This window comes from Myotis nattereri (assembly GCF_964212035.1).
Source record: "Myotis nattereri genome assembly, chromosome: 16".
Lineage (NCBI taxonomy): Eukaryota > Metazoa > Chordata > Mammalia > Chiroptera > Vespertilionidae > Myotis > Myotis nattereri.
The window spans coordinates 14,446,250-14,469,995 of NC_138091.1; the positions used below are offsets into that span (position 1 = coordinate 14,446,250).

The following is a 23,746-nucleotide window of genomic DNA, read 5'->3' on the forward strand; positions in this document are numbered from 1 at the left end:
CTCCCAACCTTCTATAGTTGGAAGAATGGCTATAATCCTGCTCATTTCTATATATACCTTTCCCCTGGCAGCAACGCCAAAAAAACGTGAGGCAGGAGCTGCTTCTCAGCCGGTGGTGTGGTCATTCTCTTTCCAAATATAGAGAAGGAATGAGCCAGGGGGGTTAGTGGGGCCTATAAAAGCGCAGCCAGCAGCAGCCCCTCGTAGCTGCTCTCGTGGGCGGAGGTAAGTCACAGCCCCTCCGGCATGGCTCTCGCCTCGGCGTGGCTCTCGCCTCGGTGTGGCTGAGCACTCCGGGCCGGGCCTTGCCTGGCTTTGCTAAGGAACAGTTAGATGTGAAGGACAGGTCCTCCTCCCGCCTCCCCTCCCCATCATGGGCAGGATCCCTGGACTCTCCATGGACCTTGGCCTGTCCAGTGGGGTCACCGCCTCCCTTTGCCTGAGTGGTGCAGGGACCATGGATGAGGTGCCTTCCTGTACCCTCACCTTCCCCACCTATGTGTGTGCCTGTCACATGTACTGTCCTCCCAAGACCAACCACACTGTCCGGGTGTCAGTCAGCCGGTCTTAGAGATTTCTCCCTGCTCCAGGCCTAGGACCACAAGCTTTTAGACAGAGACACTGTTTTTATTGTCTACTTCTAATGGGAGGCATTGCAGACTGAACAACGGCCCAGAGTGGGCTGGTAAGAGCCAGGTTGGGGGCAGTGGGGGCTTTTACTACCTTAATGGCTTACTTGTGGGTCCTGTCCCATCTGCTCCTCCAGCTTGTCTCTGGGGTAAGTTATTAGTCCTTTCTCCTTATTTACCTAATGTATCAAGAGCTGAATCAAAGCTGGACCAGACGCTACCAGGTGCCCTGAGCTTTCCTCTTGCGTTCTTTGCAGGTCTGATTTCCCGGGCTGCTGCGGCCTCATTGTCTGTCCTGTGTCTGTGACTCTCGGGTGAGAATTCTGGCCACGTCCATGGCTGGCGGGAACCTGGGAGCTCAGACCAGGACAGGGAGGCTGGGGAGGAGCAGAGGGGCAGCACTTAGGAGACCTCCCGAAGGATGCGAGGTCAGATGCGACTGCTGTTCTCAGCAACTGGAGGAAGCCCGTCGCTTTCCTTGAGGGAGGAGGTGGCCACCTTCGTTCAAAATGGTCCCAACGTTCCTCAGCTATTTGCGACTGAGCAGGATCCCTTTGAAGAACGGCCTTTGTGTTTTATGGTGTTTATTCTAAAGCTTCCCTGGGCAACACCTGGGTTTTAAAGGAAGTGAGGTCCCTAGGGGCTGGGCTCACCTCTAGGTCCCTCAGCCAGCCGAGCCTCAGATGGCGAGGAGACGGGGTTACACATGCTCCGCTGATTTTCCCAGCACTTAGGTCTGTGGGTGGGGCTCCTGGGACCGAGCACAGCCTTGTCCGGAGCCATCGTAGAGGAGAGGCGGGCAGGCCTGGGGCCTGCCGGGAGGCAGCGGCTCACGGGTGGCTTGCCTTGCAGCTGGCGCCATGAGCAGCGACACTGAAATGGAAGTGTTCGGCATGGCCGCTCCCTTCCTCCGCAAGTCGGAAAAGGAGAGGATCGAGGCGCAGAACCAGCCCTTTGACGCCAAAACCTACTGCTTTGTGGTCGACTCGAAGGAAGAGTACGCCAAGGGGAAAATTAAGAGTACCCAGGATGGGAAGGTCACGGTGGAAACCGAAGACAACCGGGTAAGCCCCGTCCAGGCCCGCACGGCCCACTGGCTCTCCACCTGCTCCTCCAGGCCTGGTCCATGCATTGCCCCGCCCGGCCCTGCCCTGCCCCGGGTGGCCCTGGTGCCAGGGCGCCTCTCACCGCCTCACTGTGAGCTTCCTCGGAGAAAGCACAGCACATGCCGGTGCAGGTGGGAGACCTGACGCGGCTGATGAGAGCAGTTAGTGCCCACGCGGCTCTGAGTCAGAGGGCCCGGCTCTGTGCATCTCGAGGGCGTGGGCCTGGGAGTCCAGGAGTAGGCAGGCCCATTTAGAACACTCTCCTTTGGTAGCTTAGGTTTGCCCCTGATTCTTCTAGCAACAGCTGTCTCCCCGAGCAAGTAAGGAAAGGGGGTGAGGGGCCCCAGCCGACCACACCTCAGTGTGAAACAGCAGCCTCCCCATGTCTCAGGAGCAGGCAGCCCGCAGGCCTAGGCCATGTGGGAGCGTTAAAAGGAATGCTGGACGTTACTAATTTCTGGAATCAAGACCAGAATCTAGAAGAATCTGGAATGTTCCAAGAAAGTTAAAGGTAAAGACAGGAAAAATAAAATCCGAAAGAGAAAAGGGGAAGAACTAGCACCTAGCTGTCCTAAGCGTCCACACCCAAGTAGGGTGTGACTGATGTAGAAAGGCACTGAAAGTGCCCCTCAGGGCTGCAGGTCCGCCCTCCCGCGGGGCTCTCTGTGTTGCTGATAACGGGGCTGAGCCTGGGCTCGCAGAGCAGCAGGGAAGACGGCAGGGAAGACGGGGCCAGCGTGAAGGATGACCATCTAAGACAAGCCCACCATCCCTAGAGGGCTGGCTGCACAGGAGCCGAGGGAAGCTCTGCAGGAAAGGCAGGTGTCCACTGCCTTGTCCAGAGAGGACCAGAGCAGGAGTCATGTTCAAAGGTCTCAGAGAGAGGAGGTGGGCAGGGCAGGGGCAGGAGCGGCTCTGTGCCCAGGAAGCCTGCGGGCACGGGCCAGCCTTCTCCTCCCCGGGAACCGCAGGCACGAGCTCGGGGCTGGATCCAAACTCTGCCCATGGTCCCCTACCCTGGCGTGAGAGGTGGAGGCGGGAGGGGGTGAAGCATGGGGTGGTGGGGTGGCGAAGGGGCCAGCTTAGACTCCGCTCAGGGGCTGGACAGCTGCTCTCGGAGAGCCCTGGGTATGGTGATGCTGGGGCCAGCCTGCTGCCCCAATGCCACCTCCGTCTTTCTCCTCCGTCCCTGTCCACACGCCATTCTGAGTAAACAGGAATGAGCCCCCCGCTGCGGAGCAGTGCGGGTCCTGCTGGGGTCCTGAGGGGAGTTCCTCGCTGCTTCCGCTGTGCCTGCACCTGCCCAGAGGCCGCACCCCAGCCCTGCGTGGCAGAACCAAGGCTCCCGCTGGCAGCACCGTCGCCACCTGCCCCCAGCCGTGTCTCCCGCGCTGCCAGCGGGCGCTTCCCCTGGTGCTCGCCCCGGACCAGGGCTCACCGCCCGCTTCGCGGGAGACCTGTCCGCAGGGGCACCCGCGCAGACACCCATGGCGAGCACCGCGCCGCTTCCCTTCCAGACCCTGGTGGTCAAGCCGGAGGACGTGTACGCCATGAACCCGCCCAAGTTCGACCGGATCGAGGACATGGCCATGCTGACGCACCTGAACGAGCCGGCCGTGCTGTACAACCTCAAGGACCGCTACACCTCCTGGATGATCTACGTCCGTGCCGGGCGCCCTGGGGCTGCGGGGTGGGGTGGGGAGGGGGGAGAGGTCCGTGCCGGGCGCCCTGGGGCTGCGGGGTGGGGTGGGGAGGGGGGAGAGGTCCGTGCCGGGCGCCCTGGGGCTGCGGGTTGGGGTGGCGGGGGGAGAGGTCCGTGCCGGGCGCCCTGGGGCTGCGGGTTGGGGGGGGGGCGGGGGGAGAGGCCTGTGCGGTGACGGGACCTGGAGAGATCCGTGTTTGACTAAGCTGTTGAACCAAAGACGGGAAGTGGAACCAGGAAGAGGAAAGGGGGAAGAGAAGCTGGAAGACGAGAAAGCGAGGAGGAACGGGACAGGAAGGAGAGGGGCTGGAGGAAGGAGGGCGGAGCAGGAGGAGCCAGCGGGGAGCAGGAGCCACAGGCTTTGGGTCTCAGCTGTCACTCACCAGCTGTGGGCGGTCCAGCCACGCCCCTGCTTGAGTCTCAGGGGCCTCGCCTGCAAACAGAAATTACATGTTTCCTCCTTTACTAATTTATTGTAAAAAAAAAAAAAGTGAAAAAGTCACAAAGGCAGAGGTTTTGTATACATACACATGCATCTATACTTTTAACCCGCCCACAGACCTACTCGGGCCTCTTCTGCGTCACCGTCAACCCCTACAAGTGGCTGCCGGTGTATAACCCCGAGGTGGTGGATGGCTACCGAGGCAAAAAGCGCCAGGAGACCCCGCCCCACATCTTCTCCATCTCTGACAACGCCTATCAGTTCATGCTGACTGGTAGGTTTCTGGGAGGAAGCCTGGAGTGGTGAGCAGGCGCTGGACAGGGCTCCCGGGGAGCACCATGTGGCCCTGAGCCTGCCCTGTTCGGCCTGTGACCTCCAGCACAAAGGAGAGGCGGGTAAAGATGCTTAAAGAGCAGAAAGGGGCCAGTTCTCCGAGCCCCTGCAAGCCCTGGTGAGAAGTGTGCATTTGATGCAAGTACTGGTTAAACCTATGAAACTAAGATTTCTATGGCCCAAAACATTATTGACAATCTCATACGGTTCAACCCAATACAGTCAGAAGCCACTGCCCCGGGACAAGCCACTGGCGGGTTTTAAGCAGGGGCTTAACCCCTCTGAGCCTCATTCTCCAGCTCCCACATTGGACCAAACCAGCGGTCGGCAAACTGCGGCTCGCGAGCCACATGCGGCTCTTTGGCCCCTTGACTGTGGCTCTTCCACAAAATACCGACTTCTGCGCCTGGGCCACAAAGTTTCAATCGCACTGTACGTGCGCGCCCGCACGTGGTATTTTGTGGAAGAGCCACACTCAAGGAGCCAAAGAGCCGCATGTGGCTCTCGAGCCACAGTTTGCCGACCACTGGACTAAACTAACTGCGAGAGGGCAGAGGAATTGTGCATTGAACCGTGACTGCTTGAGAGGTGGGGCAAAGGGGGAAGCTCCTTTTATATTGCCATCAGCCCCGTTTTATTTTTGCTTTTGGCAGATCGTGAAAACCAGTCCATCCTGATCACGTAAGTGTCCGGGCGCAGGGCAGTGTCAAAGCCGTGGCTGCTGTCCCCGGTGCAGAAGGCAGCGGCGCCACGTGCTCTGCTCTGTCCACTGGAAAGCATTTAGAACAAAGTGCAAGCGAAAGATCGACTTGGGGTGGGCGGGAAGATACGCGGGAGGCCTCAGAGCACTGGATTGCCCATCCCTGGGTCAGCTCAGCCGTGGGCTTCCCTGGGCCTCTGCCGCTCTGTGTGGTACACGTGTGTCTGACGTGGCTCAGAGTATGTCCAGGCCTCCATGCGGCATCTTGGAGAGACCGTTTACGCTAACAGAACTGGACTCACTCTCTCTCTCTCTCTCTCTCTCTCTCTCTCTCTCTCTCTCTCCCAACAGCGGAGAATCCGGGGCAGGGAAGACTGTGAACACCAAGAGGGTCATCCAGTACTTTGCAACAATTGCAGCGACTGGGGACCTGGCCAAGAAGAAGGACTCCAAAATGAAGGTGAGGCGAGGAGGGAGGCTTGCTGCGTTTCCGTGGCTACCCTTTGTCTTAACTTCCTGGTGAGGGCACGGGAGGCAAGCCCCTCCCCCAGGAAAGGCGAGCAGGCCAGGAGTTAACCCTGAAGGACAGCAGCATCTTAGGTGGCCTGTGCAGGGCTGATGGCACAGGACCAGACCCTGTCACTGTTCTGGAAAGGGCGGCTCTGAGGAAGGTCCGCTGGGAGCATCGCGGGAGCTCCTTCTTTTATGGCAGAATCCATCCCCCCTCTCGAGAGAACTGCAGCGTGTACTCCCTTTCTAAGTGAAAACATTACAACGGTTAGAAGTGAATCAGACAACCTAACGGACTGGAGAGTCAAGGAATGCAGTATTAAAAGAACTTCAGGTCAAGTCCCTCACTGTAGCTACATAGAGCAGCGTGGCAACGGTGTGCTGAGTGAGACGTGCTGTTGATTTGCTTTGGCCTCTGATTGGCAAGGGGGAGGGAGGGACTGGCTGTGCCCTGACTGCCAGGCACAGGGACAGGCAGGAGCGACGGGGGGAGGGGGGGGAGCATTGCTTACCGCGTTCTGCGGCTCCTTCCTCCCCTGACCCGTGCCCAGGGGACTCTGGAAGACCAAATCATCAGCGCCAACCCGCTGCTGGAGGCTTTCGGGAACGCCAAGACCGTGAGGAACGACAACTCCTCCCGCTTTGTGAGTCCGAGTCCAGATACGCTGCGGTTTTGTCTGTGGCTTATGAGACAAGCAAGGTCCCCGTCCTCACAGAGGTTACAGTCGGAGGGAAGAGACAGTGAAAGAACAAAACAAATCAGCAAGATGATTTCCGATAATGATACATTCGTATAAAGTTCAGCAAGCAGGGCCTGGGATAGGGTAATGGGGCAGGGTCTCCTTCAGGCAGTGTCGGCAGGGGAGGCCTCCAGGTGGGGGTGGGGGGGGGGCATGAACCCTGAGCTCCGCAGGGTGAGGAGGAACAAAGGACAACACAAGACTCTGACATAGGAGGGGGCCTGCTGGTAGGGGAGCAGCTGCAGAGCGCTGGGCAGGGGGCGCCCATGAGGTGAGGGGAGAGGCAGAGAGACCTGTCACGTAGGCACCTGTAGACCCTGAGGAGGAGTTTGGGTTTCACACAGGAAGCTCCGGGAAGGATTCTACAGGCAGGGAAGTGACATGGTTTGATTTGCATCTAGAAAAAGACCAGTCTCTTACCTTGTTGGCTGCACGTGTGGGGTGGTTTGGAGGGAGCGTGGAATAGAGGAATGGGGAGGAAGGCACAGCATCTGGAAAGAGGAGGAGGGAGGAAGAGGAGGACATAAGTACTTTCCAGCCACAGGGAATAAGGCTCCTCTCACCTGGCCCAGGAGGCTGCTGGGACGCTTGGAGCCACGGTAAACGCTGGGCTCCCTGTCCCCACAGGGCAAGTTCATCCGAATCCATTTCGGCACCACGGGGAAGCTGGCCTCTGCAGATATTGAAACTTGTAAGTAGATGCTCGGGACCGGATGTCTCAGGGAGGTGGGGGGCAGCTTGGAAAACAGTGCTGTGTCGTGTTCACAGACCTGCTGGAGAAATCAAGAGTGACTTTCCAGCTGAAGGCTGAGAGAAGCTACCACATCTTCTACCAGATTCTTTCCAACAAGAAGCCGGAGCTCATAGGTGAGCAAGTCCCCAGCGGGGCTGGTCTTTCAGGCACTTCGGCTCTGACATCACCGGTCCAGGTAGAGCCGCACCTATATACATAGGGGACTCCGCAGACAGCAAAGTTTGTTCAACAAAATGAGATGTAGGTATATTGACAGTGACGTGCCAATTTGAAAAAAATAAAACAAAACAAATCCGATGGGCAGCAACAGATGAAACCACTACTGAACTCAGCGCTGGTTTATAAAAGCCTTTTGAGCAGCTACACATTTAATTGACACGTAGCGCCCCCTTGTGTTCGAGCACAGAAACCCATCTTTCACCAAATGCTGTGAGGCCAGTGCAAAAACCAATGAGCAATCCAGCCTGTGGAGCGTCCCTGCCCTTTGTCCTGCACCTAAAGGGGCCTGTGCACATGCTCTTCCACGCCCTTTGGCTGTCTTTGCTCAGCCTTCTGGTTCCAGCCTGGGAACAGGCGGCAGCTTTTCAACCTGTGCTCCCCTCCCCCAGACTCCGCCAGCTTCCCTTTTACCTGCTCTGATCCTTCTTCACTAGGCGCCATGTGCACGCAGAGCAAGACTTTAAATACTGCACTCTGCCTGGGTTCTTCCTCTACACGGCACAGGCCGGCTGCACTGTCTTCCCCGCACACTTTATATCCAGGCGTAGCCTGAGCACCGAGAGGCTGTTTAGAGCTCTCTAACTCTAACTCTAAATCCAATTTGGGCTCCAGCAGTAAGTTTCAAACCTGAACGTAGGAGCTCAAACCCACTGGTGGGTGTTCTCTTCGAATCTATGCGACCTCCTCTAACGACTCATTGCAGAGCTGCTGCTGATTACGACCAACCCTTACGATTACCCGTTCATCAGCCAGGGCGAGATCCTGGTGGCCAGCATTGACGATGCGGAGGAGCTGCTGGCCACGGATGTAAGTAGAACAGAGAGAGGTGCGGGTGCTCGTCCTGGCCCCTGGGGTCAGCCGGCTGACGTGCCCTTCCTTCCATGCCAGAGTGCCATCGACATCCTGGGCTTCACTGCAGAGGAGAAGTCTGGGATCTACAAGCTCACGGGCGCCGTGATGCACTATGGGAACATGAAGTTCAAGCAGAAGCAGCGGGAGGAGCAGGCAGAGCCCGACGGCACCGAAGGTACAAAGTCACCGAGACAGGGTGTGAGCCAAGCATGTCAAACTCCAGCTGGCGGGCCGCATGCCGTGAGTGTGACATGCTTGGTGTAAGCCAAGGTCGGTGGGTTCGACTGAGGCTGTTTGAACCTCTCCAGGGCTCAGATGCCTGTAGGCACTGGTAGCACCCGTGTTTGCCGAACGGCTAGAATGGCCCAGTTTCAGCTGCAATGAGCAGTGATCGGAGCTTTCTGGAACCCCTCTGCATTTCAGACAATCTGCCATGTTCTCGGGGGGACTTAGCTTCCAGTGGCCGCATGTATGCCGTTTAGAGATACAAAAAGTAAAACCCCCCGAGACAAACGGAGTCACCTCTGCAGCATCTGGATGACTTTCAAAGCGTCTCTTCTTCGTTGCCAACTTCAGGGCTTCCCTTTGAACCGTCTTTCTTCTCTTGGCAGTGGCTGACAAGACAGCCTACCTGATGGGCCTGAACTCCTCAGACCTCCTGAAAGCCCTGTGCTTCCCCCGGGTGAAAGTCGGGAATGAGTACGTGACCAAAGGTCAAACGGTGGACCAGGTAGGCGGCCCTTCAGGGCGGGGAAGGGATGCGGGTCCAGGACGGCCGCTGCCGGCAGGCTCATCCTGGTCTTGCCCACAGGTCCACCACGCTGTGAACGCCCTTTCCAAGTCAGTTTACGAAAAGCTGTTTCTGTGGATGGTCACTCGCATCAACCAGCAGCTGGACACAAAGCTTCCAAGACAGCACTTCATTGGGGTTTTGGACATCGCTGGCTTTGAGATCTTCGAGGTTTGTGTTGCTCGTGCTCATGCTTTCATGTGGCCCGTGTGAGGGGATTGGTTCTCATGATTCCGTAGGGGCGATGTTGAGGGGGCCGCCATGTCACAGCATTACATCTTGTAGGAAAACTAGACGGAGGGTGAATCAAGCAGAAGAGAATGTGAGGAGGATTTGTATGATTTTAAGAGGGGTTGTATTACTTTAAGAGAGGGGAATATTTGTGTCAAGTACAATTTTAAAGGCATAGCCCAATGAATAAAGAAATATCTCAAATGCAATTACTGACTTAGGGAGAGCCAAGCAAATAATTTGATAATAAGCCAATCATGCAATATTTTACATAAATATCCTCCTAGCATAGAGCCATTCATCCAAGCGTATATTGGCGTCTACCAGATAGAAGACATGCAGGTAAATAAAAGATGAGCTTGCAGTCTGTAGAGGAAGATGAGAAGTATATCAGGCGCACTGGAGAGTAACTTCAAAATAAGACTGTGGTGGGTGCACAGGCGAGGCCCTGGCCCTGGGAGCTCAGGAGAGGGAGACACGCCTGCTAGACGGAGGTGCAGAGGAGACTCCAAAGAGGAGGCACGGCCTGAGCTCGGCCCTGGAGACTGTGACCATCTCTGAAAGCGAAATGAGCTGGCTGGAGCCGCGCAACGAGGGGGGAGGTGGATGGGTCTTTGCCTTAGAAAGAGGTCTAACTTTTCACATGAACGTTGCATTTTGGTGTTAGTACAACAGCCTGGAGCAGCTGTGCATCAACTTCACCAACGAGAAACTGCAACAGTTTTTCAACCACCACATGTTCGTGCTGGAGCAGGAGGAGTACAAGAAGGAAGGCATCGAGTGGACGTTCATCGACTTCGGGATGGACCTGGCTGCCTGCATCGAGCTCATCGAGAAGGTACCCTGTCTGTCCACTCTGGCCTCTCCTCGCACCCTCCGCTGTTCACCACCGCAGCTCTTGTTTACCCACGTGCATTTCGCCCTAATCTAGCCCATGGGCATCTTCTCCATCCTGGAGGAGGAGTGCATGTTCCCCAAGGCCACAGACACCTCCTTCAAGAACAAGCTGCATGACCAGCACTTGGGCAAGTCCAGCAATTTCCAGAAGCCCAAGGTCGTCAAAGGCAAGGCCGAGGCCCACTTCTCGCTGGTGCACTACGCTGGCACCGTGGACTACAGCGTCTCGGGCTGGCTGGAGAAGAACAAGGACCCCCTGAACGAGACCGTGGTCGGGCTGTACCAGAAGTCCTCCAACAGGCTCCTGGCTCACCTCTATGCCACCTTTGCTACCACGGACGGTAACCGACTCCCCAGAGTGCCCTGTAGTCATGCTTCCTCCTTCCAGTTCAGCCCACAGGACCCCCAAATCCCTAGTGGCCTGCTAACAAGCGCGTGCCAACGTCATTTCTTCCAGTTGACAGCGGAAAGAAGAAAGTTGCCAAGAAGAAGGGCTCTTCCTTCCAAACTGTCTCTGCCCTTTTCAGGGTAAGGAAAACACGCGTTGATTTGCGTGTAGCTGGTTTGAGTCATTGCAACATGAGCAATGGAGAGATTCTAAACTCGTTTATTTGAGAACAGCAATGTGGTCTTAATCTGGTCGCTGTCACTTGGTGAGGTGCTGGTGTGATGATGTGTAAGGGAGGTCTGACAGAGGTAGGACTGGAACTTAAGGATCATTTGGTTCTGTAACTAGCTGGGCTGGGAGTGGATCCTCCGCACAAACTTTCTCACTTGCCCGAAGGACACGGGCAGGAGCACCTCATTCACCCCAGGGGCTGCGTACATCTCTTGCATTGATTTCAGAGGGCATTTTCTATTTCTTAGTCTCTGGCCCGCTGTGAAACAAAAGACTATTATATAAGGTTGTGGGTTTTGTGTGTGTGTGTGTGTGTGTGTGTGTGTGTGTGTGTGTGTTTTGCCCACTCCTCTAGCCATAGGACTATTAAAAGCAAGAGTTAAATAGCTCCATCATTCTTTAGAATCCATGATAAGTTTAAAATATGCATCTTACTTTTCATTACAATATTTCTCTGTGTTTGTAAAAGCCTACAGTAAGCGGTCAAATTTAATCTTTTTCTTTCAGGAAAACCTAAACAAGCTAATGTCCAATTTAAGAACTACGCACCCTCACTTTGTGCGCTGTATAATTCCCAACGAAACCAAAACCCCAGGTGAGACAGCGGCGGCTCCCTGGGTGCGGCCAGTCCCCGGAAATGCTGTGCGGAGCTGACGTCCTCGCTTCCTTCCTCAGGGGCCATGGAGCACAGCCTGGTCCTGCACCAGCTGCGCTGTAACGGGGTTCTGGAGGGCATCCGCATCTGCCGGAAGGGCTTCCCCAACCGCATTCTCTACGGGGATTTTAAACAAAGGTGTGTCATAAATATTCTACACGATTCTTTTTTTTCTTTTTTAAATATATTTTATTGATTTTTTTTACAGAGAGGAAGGGAGAGGCATAGAGAGTTAGAAACATCGATGAGAGAGAAGCATCCATCAGCTGCCTCCTGCACACCCCCTACTGGGAATGTGCCCGCAACCAAGGTACATGCCCTTGACCAGATTCAAACCTGGGACCCTTGAGCCCGCAGGCCGACGCTCTATCCACTGAGCCAAACCGGCTAGGGCTCTACACGATTCTTGATAAGATGTGCACATACTGGAAATTGAGAGAGAGAAATACTGATGAAAAAAACACTTCAACAGAACAGGTAGGGACCTTCCGTGTAATATGAATAACCTTCCACGTGGCCACAGTACATCCTTCCTCCACGTTTTCTCAGGAGCTTTTCTGATGAGCACCTGGCAGAAAGCATCTGGCCTGGGGGTCGGGAGGCCCAGCCTCTAGGCCAGTGATGGCGAACCTCTGACACGCGTGTCCGAGGTGACACGCGAACTCATTTTTTTGGTTGATTTTTCTTTGTTAAATGGCATTTAAATATTAACATAAATATCAAAAATATAGCCTTTGTTTTACTATGGTTGCAAATATCAAAAAATTTCTCTATGTGACACGGCACCCGAGTTAAGTTAGGGTATTTCAAAATGCTGACACGCCGAGCTCAAAAGGTTCGCCATCACTGCCCTAGGCCGTGACCCAGCATGTGATTACGGCGGCTTTCTTTCTCTTTCTGGACCTTGGCTTTCTTCACAGGAAGAGAGACTGAACTGGATGGTTTCCAAGGTTAGTGATTTTGCTAATAGTCTCTGATTGCTTCTGTGTCTACAATGGCAGATACCGCGTGCTGAATGCCAGTGCGATCCCAGAGGGACAGTTCATCGACAGCAAGAAAGCTTGTGAGAAGCTGCTGGCCTCCATCGACATTGACCACACTCAGTACAAATTCGGACACACCAAGGTCAGCCTCTGTCCTGACAGCTGCTGGCCTTGAGTCCCTTGTCGACCTCCGCAGACACGGACCCACGCCGTTCTTCTCCCCTCTAAGGTGTTCTTCAAAGCCGGCTTGCTGGGAACCCTGGAAGAAATGCGCGATGACCGCTTGGCCAAACTGATCACTCGGACACAGGCTGTGTGCAGAGGGTTTCTCATGCGCGTGGAATTCCAGAAGATGGTGCAGAGAAGGTGAGTGGGGTCTGTATTCAGACATGAGGTCTTCTGAGGATGTTTTTTTTTGGGGGGGTGTCTCTCTGAGAAATAACCAATATTTTGTTTTTAGGGAGTCCATCTTCTGCATCCAGTACAACGTCCGCGCCTTCATGAACGTCAAGCACTGGCCCTGGATGAAGCTCTTCTTCAAGATCAAGCCCCTCCTCAAGAGTGCGGAGACCGAAAAGGAGATGGCCACCATGAAGGAGGACTTCCAGAAGATCAAGGAGGAACTGGCCAGGTCGGAGGCGAAGAGGAAGGAGCTGGAGGAGAAGCTGGTGACTCTCGTCCAAGAGAAGAATGACCTGCTGCTCCAAGTACAGGCTGTATGTGTTCAGAAATCTTTTGTTTTCACTTTTCTCCTAGAATCGATTATTTAAGAAAACTAGAATTTTGGTGGAAGTTTTGCTTTTCGGTTCAGATGCTTCATAAAGAACACATATAACAAAATACTGGAATGTCACACGCCTTATCTCATTAAGGCACATCATGATTCTTTTCTTAAAGGAAAGTGAAAACTTGCTGGATGCCGAGGAAAGGTGTGATCAACTGATCAAAGCCAAATTCCAGCTGGAGGCTAAAATCAAGGAGGTGACCGAGAGAGCCGAGGATGAGGAAGAGATCAATGCCGAGCTGACGGCCAAGAAGAGGAAACTGGAGGACGAATGTTCAGAACTGAAGAAAGACATCGATGACCTTGAGCTGACACTGGCCAAGGTTGAAAAGGAGAAACATGCCACAGAGAACAAGGTACTCTGTGGGTCTTCCCCGTATGATGTTGTCATTGCAAACCAAGCTGTACCTCTTCTTACAGTTGCTTGTGGCTTCTTCTTAGGTTAAAAACCTGACTGAGGAGCTGGCTGGGTTGGACGAAACCATCGCAAAGTTAACCAGGGAGAAGAAGGCCCTCCAGGAGGCCCACCAGCAGACCCTGGATGACCTCCAAGCTGAAGAAGACAAAGTCAATTCTTTGAGTAAAACCAAGAGCAAACTGGAACAGCAAGTCGATGATGTAAGTAAACGCTGCTAGTTGGCAGGCCTAGGACTTCAGGGTTGAAAGAGCTGCCCTCCCCCGTCCCCAACCCTCTGGCGCAAAAGCATTTGTTCTCAAAAAGGAAATGATGCCTTTTGCAGCTGGAAAACTCCCTAGAGCAAGAAAAGAAGCTCCGGGTAGACCTGGAACGGAACAAAAGGAAGCTGGAGGGAGACTTGAAGCTTGCCCACGAGTCCATATCGGATCTGGAGAATGACAAGCAGCAGCTGGATGAAAGGCTCAAGAAGTATGCGCTCAAACCACTGGTTTCAATTTTGCAACGTACTGAGTGATTTACATTCTGCAAGTTAACTGGTATTTTGTCTTCACACATTCTCCATTTCCCTTCACAGGAAGGATTTTGAATATAGTCAACTGCAGAGCAAAGTGGAAGATGAACAGACCCTGGGCCTCCAGTTTCAGAAGAAAATCAAAGAGCTCCAGGTAGGAGGTGTTTGGGATTTCTCTTTTATATGCGGTCACTCACAGTGCACTGGGTGTTCTGTGCTACGAGCCATTTTGAGCCAGGGGTCATGCCATGGGCCTGCCTGCCTCAGCGGTTTCCTTTCTGCTAGGTGCCAGAGCTTGTGAATAATGTTTTATACTAGGGATTGGGCCTGCCCTCTGCCACCTGGGAGCAGGCCTAAGCCAGCAGGTCGTTATCTCCCAAGGGGTCCCAGACTTCGAGAGGGCACAGGCCGGGCTGAGGGACCCCCCCCCCCCCCAGTGCACAAATTTTTGTGCACCGGGCCTCTAGTGTTTTATATAATCTTAAGTAAAATCCATAATTGAAGTATTTGAGTCAACAGTTCATTGGATGGGCAATATCCTGGGTTGATCACTGCGGGGTAAGGGCCATGTTGGTGCAGGAAAAGGTCACATTAAAGAAAATCAGGAATCTTCCTATCTCTCTGGGAGCGGTTCCAGAATTGGTTTGTTAATGGGGATGGGAACTAGCCTGCTCTTGGCATGCCCAGTGAGTGGCTCGGGGGCTGACTGGCTCACAGGCTCGCATCGAGGAGCTGGAAGAAGAGATTGAGGCAGAGAGGGCGACTCGTGCAAAGGCAGAGAAACAGCGCTGTGACTACGCCCGGGAACTGGAGGAGCTGAGCGAGCGGCTGGAGGAGGCCGGAGGCGTCACCTCCACCCAGATCGAGCTGAACAAGAAGCGGGAGGCCGAGTTCCTGAAGCTGCGCAGGGACCTGGAGGAGGCCACCCTGCAGCATGAAGCCACGGCGGCCGCCCTGAGGAAGAAGCACGCCGACAGTGTGGCCGAGCTCGCCGAGCAGATAGACAACCTGCAGAGGGTCAAGCAGAAGCTGGAGAAGGAGAAGAGCGAGTTCAAATTGGAGATCGACGACCTCGCCAGCAATGTGGAGAGTGTGTCGAAATCCAAGGTACCTGGGCACAGTGCTTTGGATGCAAGAGATCTCTTGGGTCATTCAGATCTCAAGACTGACTTACTTTTCTCCTCTTTCTCAATCCTTTAGGCAAATCTGGAAAAAATATGCCGAACGCTGGAGGATCAGCTAAGTGAGGCCAGGGGCAAGAACGAGGAGGCTCAGAGGAGCATGAGCGAGCTGACGGCACAGAAGTCTCGTCTTCAGACAGAGGCTGGTGAGCGATGGGAGACGGGGAGGGGCACCCCCTCAGGGAGCCCTAACGGGGCAGCTGGGCAAAACAAAAGAGTCGACTTTGTTTGGGGGAGAATTTCTACAAAAGTACTTTTTCAGGAAAGAAACTATTGGAATAACCCAGAAAAAGAGCTGCTCAAAATATTCTGAAGGAGGAGAACAGAGTGCGAGTTCAGTAAAAACAAGAGAGAGAGGTAGGCCAGAAAGAGAAGGGACTCAAACTGTCATGTGGTTGAAACTCTTTCAGAAGGAATAGAACCTGAGCTGAAAGAGGCTGAGAGGCAGAATTCGGGCTAGAAACCAGGGCCTTCCTACTTCTTGCTGCACGTATTTTCAGATTGTCTGCGATCAAGACAATAAGGAAAGGAACACGGCCACTTTGCACGGGCTCTGGGTGTGCACTGAATATTAGGGGACATTATGGGGGCCTTCCCTGGGAATGGGGCTTCCCCAGCCCTGGTCCTGCACCCATCATCACAGGTGGGCCAATCCCTCACCAGCAGCCACAACAAGGCAGTGAAGACAGGAAGCTTAGTTGCCATTCCAAAATAACCTTCGGGTTCTAGAGTCCTAAAGCGTCTCACCCCCTCCTTTCTTCTCTTACCTCCATATACATGCAAACCTGAACTTAGCATATTCATCCAGGAGACTACCTTCCAATCATTAGAGATAGCGAGTCCTTGGAAAAGCACAATTTCCCTTAATGACAAATTGACAAACAGCTGGAAACGCCAGCCACTGGGCGGTCTGGAGGGAGTGTTTCCGTGTTCCTGGTCATGTCTAAATTTACACTCGTCCCCATGAGTTATGTTGACAGAGTCACTTCACATTTCTAGTCATTTACAACAATACTTACCAGGTCGGGCTTTCATTTTCCTTCTCACGGACTCACCCCTTCACCCCCAAGAAAGGACCACACCTTACCATTTACTCTCTCCCCAGATCTTCTTACAGCGCCTTACACACTATAGGAACTTGCTAAGTGAATGAATTAATGGGTGCACTCATGAAACCTTTCTTTCTGGACACAGGGGAGCTGAGCCGCCAACTGGAAGAAAAGGAAAGTATAGTATCCCAGCTCTCTAGGAGCAAGCAAGCTTTCACCCAGCAAACAGAGGAGCTCAAGAGGCAGCTGGAGGAAGAGAACAAGGTACTATCTGAGCGAGCGCTTCTCTGAGCTAGTTTTCAAGTACCACCGGGCAACTTTGTTCAGTAGGTGCCGAGAGGAGGAACAGACTTGGATTGTGACATGCACACAGCATTAAAATATCAATCCCCCAGGGGCTCCTCTCTTTCTTAACCATTTTTAGGCCAAGAACGCCCTGGCCCACGCCCTGCAGTCCTCCCGCCACGACTGTGACCTGCTGCGGGAACAGTATGAGGAGGAGCAGGAAGCCAAGGCCGAGCTGCAGAGGGCGCTGTCCAAGGCCAACAGTGAGGTTGCCCAGTGGAGGACCAAGTACGAGACGGACGCCATCCAGCGCACGGAGGAGCTGGAGGAGGCCAAGTGCGCAACTCTATTTACCTTTCGAACTTGAACCCTTAAATGAGCGGTTCTCAACCTGTGGGCCGCGACCCCTTTGGGGGTCGAACGACCCTTTTACAGGGGTCGCCTAAGACCATCGGAAAACACATATATAATTACATACTGTTTTTGTGATTAATCACTATGCTTTCATTATGTTCAATTTGTAACAATGAAATCGGGGGTCACCACAACATGAGGAACTGTATTAAAGGGTCGCGGCGTTAGGAAGGTTGAGAACCACTGCCTTAAATGATCATGTGATAGAGGGCACTGACTTTAGAACTGCTAGGGAATGAACTTGTTTTGTGACTAGATGTCCCCCCATCTCACGCCTTTGCGTGCGGTGCTGTGCCATTGGAGGGACCTGCCTTTGCGCATTTCCTAAGACAGGCCACTTGGATCTTGGCCAGAGGCAAGGCAGGCTGTGGGTCACTGATTTCCAGCAGCCAGGAGGCTCTCCTGAGCTTAGGAGAGCAAATGCACGTTTGAATCACAAGGTGAGTGATTCCAACATGATGAACAGTGATGTCCAAGAGGCTGGAAACTGAAATGGCATCTGCTTCTCGTTCCCATCCTCCAAGGAAAAAGCTCGCTCAGCGCCTTCAAGATTCCGAGGAACAGGTTGAGGCAGTGAATGCGAAGTGTGCTTCCTTGGAGAAGACCAAGCAGAGGCTGCAAGGGGAGGTGGAGGATCTGATGGTGGACGTGGAAAGAGCCAACTCCATGGCCGCAGCTCTGGACAAGAAGCAGAGGAACTTTGACAAGGTGCGGGGTCAGCCCTGTGCGGGGTCAGCCCTGTGCCGCCGAGCACTATGATGCGGGGAATGCCTGTGGTTGTGTGAGGAGGAGGCTGGGACCCCTCCTGCCCTGTGCACAGGGCCCTGTGAGGTTGGGCCAGTCCCCGAACTTCACTGAGCTCTGGCTTCCTCCTCTGTAAAATGAAATGGGAGTGGGATGGGGCTGGAGTTCCTTTCAGACATTGGCAGTGGAGACAAACCCGTTTCTACAAACATCCGCCCCCCACCCCCACCCCCCGCTGGCCTATCTGGGTAGCTGACGCGCAGGAACAGAACCTGGGCACTAGGAGAAGCTGTCTGGGAGCCCCCTGGTGAGATGGCAGAAAGGTTGAGTTGAACCAAAGTTTTAATGAAATCTTTAAAAGTGCAGGCCCATTTCCATGTTAGGAAAAGGGTAATCATGCTCAGCTAATTCCTTCTCAGAGGATCCATTTGCTTTTTGGAGACAATCGTTACTGATCAGTTATGGATCTTGAATAAATCCACAGAACAAAAATCTTAGCTAGTCCACCAATGAAGAGCAAGGAGCTGGGCAAGAGACACCCCAACTCTGAGCTTTCCCTCAGGGTGGCATGTAGTTAGAAGCTGGGGGCGGAGCTAGTCAGCGGGCCACCTCCTTGCCTGTCCCAGGTGCTGGCTGAATGGAAAACGAAGTCCCAGGAGAGCCAGGCGGAGCTGGAGGCGGCCCTGAAGGAATCCCGCACCCTGAGCACCGAACTCTTCAAACTGAAAAACGCCTACGAAGAAGCCTTAGATCAGCTTGAAACTGTGAAACGAGAAAACAAGAACTTGGAGCGTAAGCAGTTTAAACCTCCTGAAACCTCCCTCTCCCAGCTGCCGAGTGTGTGCGGGAGAGGGTGACGCCGGCTCCCATTTCTGTGCCGCAGGCTGGAAGAGCGTTCATGGGAGGGGCTATTTTGGGGTCTTTCTCTCTAGAACAGTGGTTCTCAACCTTCCTAATGCCGCGACCCTTTAATACAGTTCCTCATGTTGTGGTGACCCCCAATTTCATTGTTACAAATCGAACATAATGAAAGCATAGTGATTAATCACAAAAACAGTATGTAATTATATATGTGTTTTCCGATGGTCTTAGGCGACCCCTGTGAAAGGGTCGTTCAACCCCCAATGGGGTTGCGACCCACAGGTTGAGAACCACTGCTCTAGAGCATCTTATCTGTAGGAAACAGCACCCTTAGAATTGAAATAAACTAGTGAAAAGGATTTAGTTGATGCCACCTGCCCGGGAACCCGTGCAGAGGGGTTCAAATGAATCACAACTCACTTCTTTGCAGAGGAGATAGCGGACCTCACAGAACAAATTGCTGAGAATGGCAAAACCATCCATGAACTGGAGAAATCGAGAAAGCAGATCGAGCTGGAGAAGGCAGACATCCAGCTGGCTCTGGAGGAAGCGGAGGTGAGCAGACGCTGGGGTGGCGCAGGTGCCATGAGGCCATGGTGGGTGCTACCCTGGCAGGCTAGCTGGTCCCACCGTCTTCGTTTTTGCCTCTGTAGAACCCACAGTCTGAAATCTGCACCCTTCCTATCAAACAGCATAACTGCGAGGTTGAATGGGATAATACTGTGAATTGTTTTAAATGTATTGGGAAAATCATTACACTTAAAATAGGTCTAAAAATGAGATTTTACAAAATCTTAGATGAGTTTAAAATATGCACAAGGTTTCCCGGCTGTGGTGGCCCAGTGGATTGAGCATTGTCCCATGGACCAAGGGGTCCCGGGTTCGAGTCCAGGTCAGGACACATGCCTGGGTTGTAGGCTCGATCCCCAGTGGGGGGTGTGCAGGAGGCAGCCAATCAATTAGTCTCTCTCATCATTGGTGTTTCTGTCTCTCTCTTCCTTTCCCTTCCTCTCTGAAATCAATAAAAATATATTTTAAAAAATATGCACAAGGTGTTTTACGCTCCTAAGAAATATGATCATTGCCCTAGCCGGTTTGGCTCAATGGATAGAGCATCGCCCTGGGGCCTGAAAGGCCCCAGGTTCGATTCAGGTCAAGGGCATATGCCGGGTTGTGGGCTTGATCCCCAGTAGGGGGCGTGCAGGAGGCAGCCAATCAGTGATTCTCTATCATCATTGATGTTTCTCTCCCTTCCTCTCTGAAATCAATAAAAATATATTAAAAAAAGAAATATGGTCATTCAATGTTATCATTTCCTGATGATATAACCTAAACAAATAGTAAGGAAACACTTCATTTCTGCACTGAAGATAAATGAGGGATTTTGAACTGCAGAGTCAGGGTTATGAACATTCCAATGAAGCTTTATCACGCAGAAGGCCAGTGTGGCAGGCGTGGCACCGTCCCCGGCACTCTTCCCGTGTTTTGTTCTTTAAAGGCTGCCCTTGAGCACGAAGAGGCCAAGATCCTCCGAGTCCAGCTGGAATTGACCCAGGTGAAATCGGAAATCGACAGAAAGATCGCCGAGAAAGATGAAGAGATTGAGCAGCTGAAGAGAAACTCCCAGAGAACGGTGGAGACGATGCAGAGCGCGCTGGACGCCGAAGTGCGCAGCAGGAACGAGGCCATCCGGATCAAGAAGAAGATGGAGGGGGACCTGAACGAAATTGAGATCCAGCTGAGCCACGCCAACCGCCAGGCTGCCGAGACCCTCAAGCACCTCCGGGGTGTGCAGGGACAGCTGAAGGTTCGAGAGCCCTCCGGGTGGGAAACCTCTCCTGTCTCAAACACTCAGAGGCCCTAACGCTGACCTTCCACGAGACCTTCCCTTTTCTCTGGCCAGGACACCCAGCTACACCTGGATGACGCCCTCCGGGGCCAGGAGGACCTGAAGGAGCAGCTGGCGATCGTGGAGCGCAGAGCCAACCTGCTGCAGGCCGAGGTGGAGGAGCTGCGGGCGTCGCTGGAGCAGACGGAGAGGGCGCGGAAGCTGGCGGAACAAGAGCTCCTGGACTCCAACGAGAGGGTGCAGCTGCTGCACGCCCAGGTGCGCGCAGGGAGGCGGGGAGGCAGGGGGCGTCTCAGCACCCCCCCGCAGAAGCCTGGGTAACCCCGCTCCTCTCACCCCAGAACACCAGCCTCATCCACACCAAGAAGAAGCTGGAGACAGACCTCATGCAGCTCCAGAGCGAGGTTGAAGATGCCAGCAGGGACGCAAGGAATGCGGAAGAGAAAGCAAAGAAGGCCATCACAGATGTGAGCTTTCCCCTGAGCCCGTGTGGCAGCCCTGACCGTGTCATCAAAGCCCCTGCCCTCTCCCAACCCCGAGACAGTTCCCCTGAGACAGGTGGGGCTCCCCCAGGGCACACGTGGGGTGCATTCTGCTCTGAAACCACTGCCCACCTCCCTCAAACTCAGCTGTCCTCTCCTGCACATTTAAAAGGTGGATATGAGAAATACGGAGAACAGAAAAAAACAAAAAGACCGGGAAGGATTACATTCTGTCTCTTATGCCCAAGGAGGCCATGCTCTTCTCTCCCTCCACATATGACTTATTCCACATATAAAAGTGAGACCGACAGCTGTCAATATCCACCACATTTCACTTCATATGAAGCCGGCGTGGCTCCCAGCAGCACCTAAGCTTTCTGGGCTCAGATGTTTTAAACTCTGAGGTCACAGCGCCCCAGCGCCACCTGCTGCCTGAGGAGGACATTACCTTGCAACTATTTTGCTCTCCTGCGGGTTTTGGCACACCCTGATTCCCTAGAGGCCTTCCCTTAAGCTCCCTACCCCCATACCTGTGATGCCAGGTAGCAAAGCAACCTTCTCTACGTTTCAGATCCCTTTGAGAAAATATATTGGTGATCACGAGATAACAAAAGAATTTCCTTGGGTGGGCACAGTTCCCAGGAGGCCAGTGTAAGAAACAAAGAAAGCATTTCCCAGCCAGTCCCAGAGGTTCCTCTCTGTGCCTGGTGTAGCCCATTTCACATTCCCTATGAAGGGCGGGCTCATCACCTTACCCACGGCCCTTTCCGTTAGCGTGGCTCTGGTCCTCTGGCCACCCAGGTTCCGGCAGCTCCTCGGCGCCTGACCCCTGCCTGCATCTTAGTGGCTGTGATTGGCTTTGCAGGCGGCCATGATGGCCGAGGAGCTGAAGAAGGAGCAGGACACCAGCGCCCACCTGGAGCGGATGAAGAAGAACCTGGAGCAGACGGTGAAGGACCTGCAGCACCGTCTGGACGAGGCTGAGCAGCTGGCCCTGAAGGGCGGGAAGAAGCAGATCCAGAAGCTGGAGACGCGGGTACTCGCCACGCAAACAGCTTCCCAGCTCCGCCCGTTGGGGCTCCAGCCCCAGACTAACCCCCCAACCGTGTCCCCAGATCCGAGAGCTGGAGCTGGAGCTCGAAGGGGAGCAGAAGAAGAACACCGAGTCCGTGAAGGGCCTGCGGAAATATGAGCGGCGGGTCAAGGAGCTAACTTACCAGGTGAGTGGGAAGGACCCCGGGGCCTTTCTGCTCCGTAAAGGGCAAACGACACCTCGGTTCTGTCTTGGAGATACAGGAGGACACGCTTCAGCCCCAGGAACCTGGCCGGACCTCACGCCGCTCTCCATCCCCTGTTCCCGTTTCTAGAGTGAAGAGGACCGGAAGAATGTGCTGCGACTGCAGGATCTGGTGGACAAGCTGCAAGTGAAAGTCAAGACCTACAAGAGGCAGGCGGAGGAGGCTGTAAGTCAGCTGCGTGCGGGGCTCAGAACAGCAGCCGGTGTGTTTCTCGCAGGGAGCGGCTCAGGGGGGTGCACGCTGACCTTACCTGCCGGGGCGCTTTGTTTCAGGATGAACAAGCCAACGCGCATCTCACCAAATTCCGAAAAGCTCAGCATGAGCTCGAGGAGGCTGAAGAGCGGGCCGATATTGCAGAATCTCAAGTCAATAAGCTTCGCGCTAAGACCCGAGACTTCACCCCCGGCAGGGTAGGTGGCTCCTGCTGGAGCAAGACGGAGGGAGGGCAGCAGATGCGTGCGGGACTCCCAGCCCCTGGTGACCTGGGAAGGACCCGCTGTGATTAGACATTTTTGAACTGGAAGGGGCCTTAGAGAGCCCTCAGCGTTAGAGCTGGTGGACCCTGGGTTCAGGAAGGGAAGGGGTTTGCCTAAGGTCGCAGAGCTGAGAACAGCCCCGGGTTCGCACTGAAAGACATGCCATTCTGGAAAGGAAGGAGAGGTTCCCACTGAGACCTTTCAGTGCCCTCTGCTGGCACCGTCCTCAGTCGCGGTCCATGTGGGTACCTGTAGGAGGAAGCCCAGTGTGTGGGGCTAGTTCTCCCAGGGCCAGTTTCTCATCTCTGGGTGAGTTCCTCCATGTGTGCTATTGTGCATTCTCCTGAGATGCAACAAACCCCCCACGTCCCACTGAAATATACAAGCAAGCAACTGCCTGCGGCTGGCCAGGAGAGGGCGCAGGAGGCAGCGTGTGGGCCGCACGCCCTAACGCAGGCTGCCGCTGTCTTTGCAGATGGTGGTCCACGAGAGTGAGGAGTGAGCGACCCTCTTCTGGAACAGGGCAGAAGATATGCAGAATGTGTATTTTCATGGCACCTGGCCTTTTTACTTAATTTCCATGGAACTGCTTTTCACCTGCAATAAACTTTGTTTTCAGTCGGGGGCTCTTTCATTGTTTTCTCTTAGTGGTGGGGAAGTGGCTCATTGTTTGGTGATTTTAGTGCTTAATGTTGAAATCTCAGTAAGCAGATGGCTCGATCAACTGGTGCGTGTTTGTGGAGACAGGCAGAGATTGCTCTTGTTCAAATGTGAGATTAGCTCAGAAAGAAAAAGTGCTCCTAGGGGTAACCCCAGCTTTGGCAGTGGGAGGAGGAGAGGAGGACGAGTTTGTCAAGAGGCATCTCTCAATATGGCATGCGGGAAACCCAAGTTGAATAGGGTTAAAGGCAAGGGATTCCCCTCCCCCAATTCTATCAGGGAACCTCTGGGAAGTCTGTTGGGCAGACTTCACACAAGCACTGTGCTAACTCTTAGAAATGCACAAATGAAGACCATACACGAGGAACCTGCCGCTAGGTCCTTGGCTGGGTCTACACTAGTTCAAAGCCGCACAACAGAAAATCTTAGCCCTTACCCAGGGTAAACGTGTCTTTTTCTTAAAAGACAAAATAAGTAGGAAGTCAGAATAACTCTCTGGCTGACCTGCTACTTGAAACAGCGCCTTCTAGCTTGGAATCATTTGTTTATTGTCATAATTAAACTTACCGGAA

The 23,746-nt window shown here is 53.8% G+C and overlaps 1 protein-coding gene across 1 annotated transcript; it reads left to right on the forward strand.

Annotated features, from left to right (window-relative positions):
• Nucleotides 1-1,489: 1,489 nt before the first annotated feature.
• Nucleotides 1,490-23,139, forward strand: LOC308531691 (myosin-3; the record flags this gene model as incomplete). The annotated part of the gene is made up of 39 exons (XM_081108759.1): nt 1,490-1,693; nt 3,253-3,396; nt 3,997-4,153; nt 4,866-4,893; nt 5,264-5,372; nt 5,974-6,066; nt 6,790-6,853; nt 6,931-7,029; nt 7,839-7,942; nt 8,024-8,162; nt 8,599-8,717; nt 8,799-8,948; nt 9,676-9,846; nt 9,940-10,246; nt 10,363-10,433; nt 11,032-11,119; nt 11,200-11,317; nt 12,181-12,304; nt 12,392-12,528; nt 12,623-12,878; nt 13,060-13,302; nt 13,388-13,564; nt 13,687-13,832; nt 13,939-14,029; nt 14,593-14,982; nt 15,076-15,202; nt 16,251-16,369; nt 16,530-16,726; nt 17,329-17,512; nt 18,175-18,340; nt 18,840-18,964; nt 19,908-20,216; nt 20,313-20,516; nt 20,600-20,725; nt 21,606-21,776; nt 21,856-21,960; nt 22,108-22,203; nt 22,311-22,448; nt 22,990-23,139. 39 exons carry the CDS (start codon nt 1,490-1,492, stop codon nt 23,014-23,016), a joined length of 5,823 nt encoding a protein of 1,940 aa, XP_080964885.1. The 3' UTR covers nt 23,017-23,139.
• Between the last annotated feature and the right edge of the window lie 607 nt (nt 23,140-23,746).